Source organism: Alligator sinensis, unplaced genomic scaffold (genome assembly GCF_000455745.1).
Source record: "Alligator sinensis unplaced genomic scaffold, ASM45574v1 scaffold359_1, whole genome shotgun sequence".
NCBI lineage: Eukaryota > Metazoa > Chordata > Crocodylia > Alligatoridae > Alligator > Alligator sinensis.
In genome coordinates, this window is record NW_005842577.1 from 264,378 (window position 1) to 267,655 (window position 3,278).

The 3,278-nt window shown below is 40.8% G+C and overlaps 1 protein-coding gene across 1 annotated transcript in view; it reads right to left on the reverse strand.

Annotated features, from left to right (window-relative positions):
- The window catches only part of LOC102385059 (suppressor of tumorigenicity 14 protein-like), a 36,219-nt gene that overhangs the window by 5,453 nt on the left and 27,488 nt on the right, over positions 1–3,278 (reverse strand). The window contains exons 16-17 of the mRNA XM_025214269.1: positions 1,709–1,980; positions 1–138 (exon numbers count right to left, since the gene is read on the reverse strand). Coding sequence (XP_025070054.1) covers positions 1–138; positions 1,709–1,980 — 410 coding nt within the window. The remainder of the gene's footprint in view (positions 139–1,708; positions 1,981–3,278) is intronic.

Below are 3,278 nucleotides of genomic sequence, written 5' to 3' on the forward strand. Positions count from 1 at the left end.
CCTGGCATGCATCAATGCCACCATTGAGGTTTCCTGCACACAGCATCCGAGAAGTAATCAGATCATCATAAAGCTTGCTGCAGACACTTCGATTAATTATTTTTACTCTAGCTTCTTGCAATGTTTTGGCAAGTTGACCTAGGAAAATAAGTATATGATTTGTAATGTTTCCAAAGACATTAACGAGTTAAGCAATGAGAGATCTGAACATACACTTCACCAGTTTTAAAAGAGAATTGCTATGTAATTCTGCCTCTCTCAGACTGTTTCTGCCCACAGCTTTTGCATGTCCATTTGTAATACCATTTATGTATGATCCTTCAAGAGAATAGAAAGTTGCAAACTTTTTACTGTTGATTTCTTGTATTTCCTTAATACAGTCCTTGATCTTTTTAGACTCAAGGCACCCTTCCAGAATTTTTTTTGAATTAGTGGCATATTTCAAAAACTAAAAAAACAAAAAAAAACAAAAAACAAAACAAAAAAAAATGTAAAGACAACAGAGCAATTTTTCTATTGCAAAAAAACTCAAAATGACCACAACAGGACAGAATGGTTTTGACATCAATATTTATTTGAAATCTCTGGGTTTAATCTTGTGAATCATGCGCAGGTGTTTGCACACCAAACAGGATAATATTGTATGGCACCTTTAGAAGGATCTTAAGGCACCCTGGCTGAACATCATTGCCTTAGTCTTTCCTTTGATTAGCCAGTGCTACTAACAAAGGGTGAGAACTATTCGCAGAAATAGGCTAATAAAAATAAGATAATTTGTATAAGTTTACCTCATGACAGTTCTACCATTTTCCCTCCCAATATTTCACTCAGAGAGGGGTGAAGAGGATAAAAATAATGCCAGCTAGTCATATAGAAGGTTCAACTTTGCTGATATCAACTGTTTGCTATGCTATAGAAAGAGCCAGATTTGGTGCCATTAAATGTTTACCATTCGTGTCACATACGACAGTGTGTAAAGACCTTTAAACTTGGTCTTTACACATTTTTCTAGAATTTTTTTGTAGAATTATGGGAAGAGCATGTGACCTATTTAATTCTACTTAAAGAGACATTTTAATTTAATCAGTTCATTGTTTTAATTGACAGTTTAGGAAATTACATTTTTAAATATCTATTTGCAGTTTATTATTAAGTATCTAAGATGGAGAAGTTTGGGGTTAACTGCTAGATAAAGCTTATCTCAAGAAAGCCAAAATGAGTACAGTAACAACAAAGGATCAAATGCAAGACATGTGGCCATAATACATTTCAAATGACTATTTAAGAGACTGGGACCCACAAGCTCTTGAACTCTGATTCAGATACATACTACTTCTTAGTCTGAGCTAAATCAAAACTTCACAAATAAAGCAAAGTATTCTGGAAGGGAAATGAACAAAGTACAATTTACTGCTAATCCAGGACAATTCCCCTTAGAAACTGAAAACTCATAGGTTATTCTTACAGTTATAGAAATTAAGAATCCTAACATTACTACATATAAGCATTCAGAATCTCTGCAGAACACCTTTTGTGGTTTGGTGCAGGCATTATTTAAAGTTGTCTTGGCTAAAAAGAAATATGTTAGATTTTAACAGATCTGTTAGGTAAACCATAATTATTTTTCTTAGGCCCATGAACATGCAACTCCTTTACAGCCAAAATTTCAGTTAAACTTGCAAGAAACATATCCAGGAAATGAACATACTATTTTCTTTTATGGCTCCCCAGCCAGTTACATAGCAGACAGTTCCATAAAAAAATATTCTAGGGCTGCTGGGTAAACAAATGGGCTGTACCAGCTCACTGAAGAATACTGGCGTTTCCATTTCCAACAGGGCAACATCATAGTCTGAGATATACTGGTCATACCGTGGATGGACAACAATCCTTTTGATTGATCTCATAGCTACATGATTGCTGTTTTTGCTCATGATCCTTATGCCCATGTATGCTTTCCAGCCAGAAGGCACAGAGTATCTGCAAGGTTAATAAAACAACCATGGGGTAAGTAATACAGGACTAGTTTGTTTGGGTAAGAGTTAAGTGGGCTTCAGTTTTCATTGGTCATCCTCAAAAATGAGCAAGCAAGAGAGCAAACAAACATCTTACAAAGCATTTCTAGTAAGATAACTGTTTCGTGTTTTATTTTCATGGGAGGGTTAGGTTTTGTTTTTGCACACTGTTTACATAATCATGCGTTCTGGGAAAGCATTTTTTTGCACTGAGAGATTTCCATCCCAAATTCCACAAAGTCTTCATCTAGGCGTTGTCTAGACAAGTTACATGAGCCAATTAGCCCTTGGGTGGATGCAGCTGTAAAATACTCTGCACCTCTCTTATCCTTAAAATGCAACATTGTGCTTTCACCAGCATAGTGTAACTGCACCTTATCATCATGGCTTCTACTGGCTTACTTGTTCAGGGATTACTTACACCTCTGACCAACAGATCTTCCACTATAAATCTAATCTATAGACATAGCCCTAAAGGAGGAAATTGGCCCCAATATCTGGAAAAAAAACTAGGGAGCAGGTAGGTTAAGGTTTTTTCCCTGACACCACATAGAGCTAAACTGGGAAGGCAAGGTCAGACAGTGTCAGCAGTGACTGCTACACATCAAACCACAGAGTGCTCATATGCCTCAGTTTTGTTTGTGGAAATTACTATTTCCTCTATATAAGCAGTAGCATGCCCATTCTCATTTCTGAGACAACAGGCAAACCTACAGGAAAAAAGACTTCTCTAGCGCCCAGCAATGGCTGCCCCACCTGCCCCAGCTCCCAGCACTTGTTAAAAAAAAACCCTGTCTCAGAGAGTGCTGCTGGGCAGGGGGTGATCCCCGCTGCCCCAACTGCCCTACACTGCAAGGGGGGCTCTGCATGAGCCCCGTAAGCCCTCCTTCACTCCCCCAGCCCCCGCATGGGTGCCCTGCCCAGGCCAGCTCTGACCCTTTAAGAAAAAAAACCAAACAAACCAGAAAACCCCCAGACTCTCCACTCCTGGCAGCGGGGGCGATTCCCACTGCCTCCCACTGCCCCGCACCACATGGGGGGCTCTGCATGAGCCCCCAAAGCCCCAAGGCCACTCCAGGAGCAGAGACCTGGGGCTTTCCTCAGGTTTTATTTTTTCTTAAAGGGCCAGAGCACCCATGAGGGGCTCTGGGGGAGTGGGGCGGAGGTTTAGGGGGTCATGCAGAGCCCCCCATGCAGCATGGGGCAGTGAGGATCATCCCCCCCCCCCCCCACACCCGACCACCCCCGGCGCCACCAGAGCAA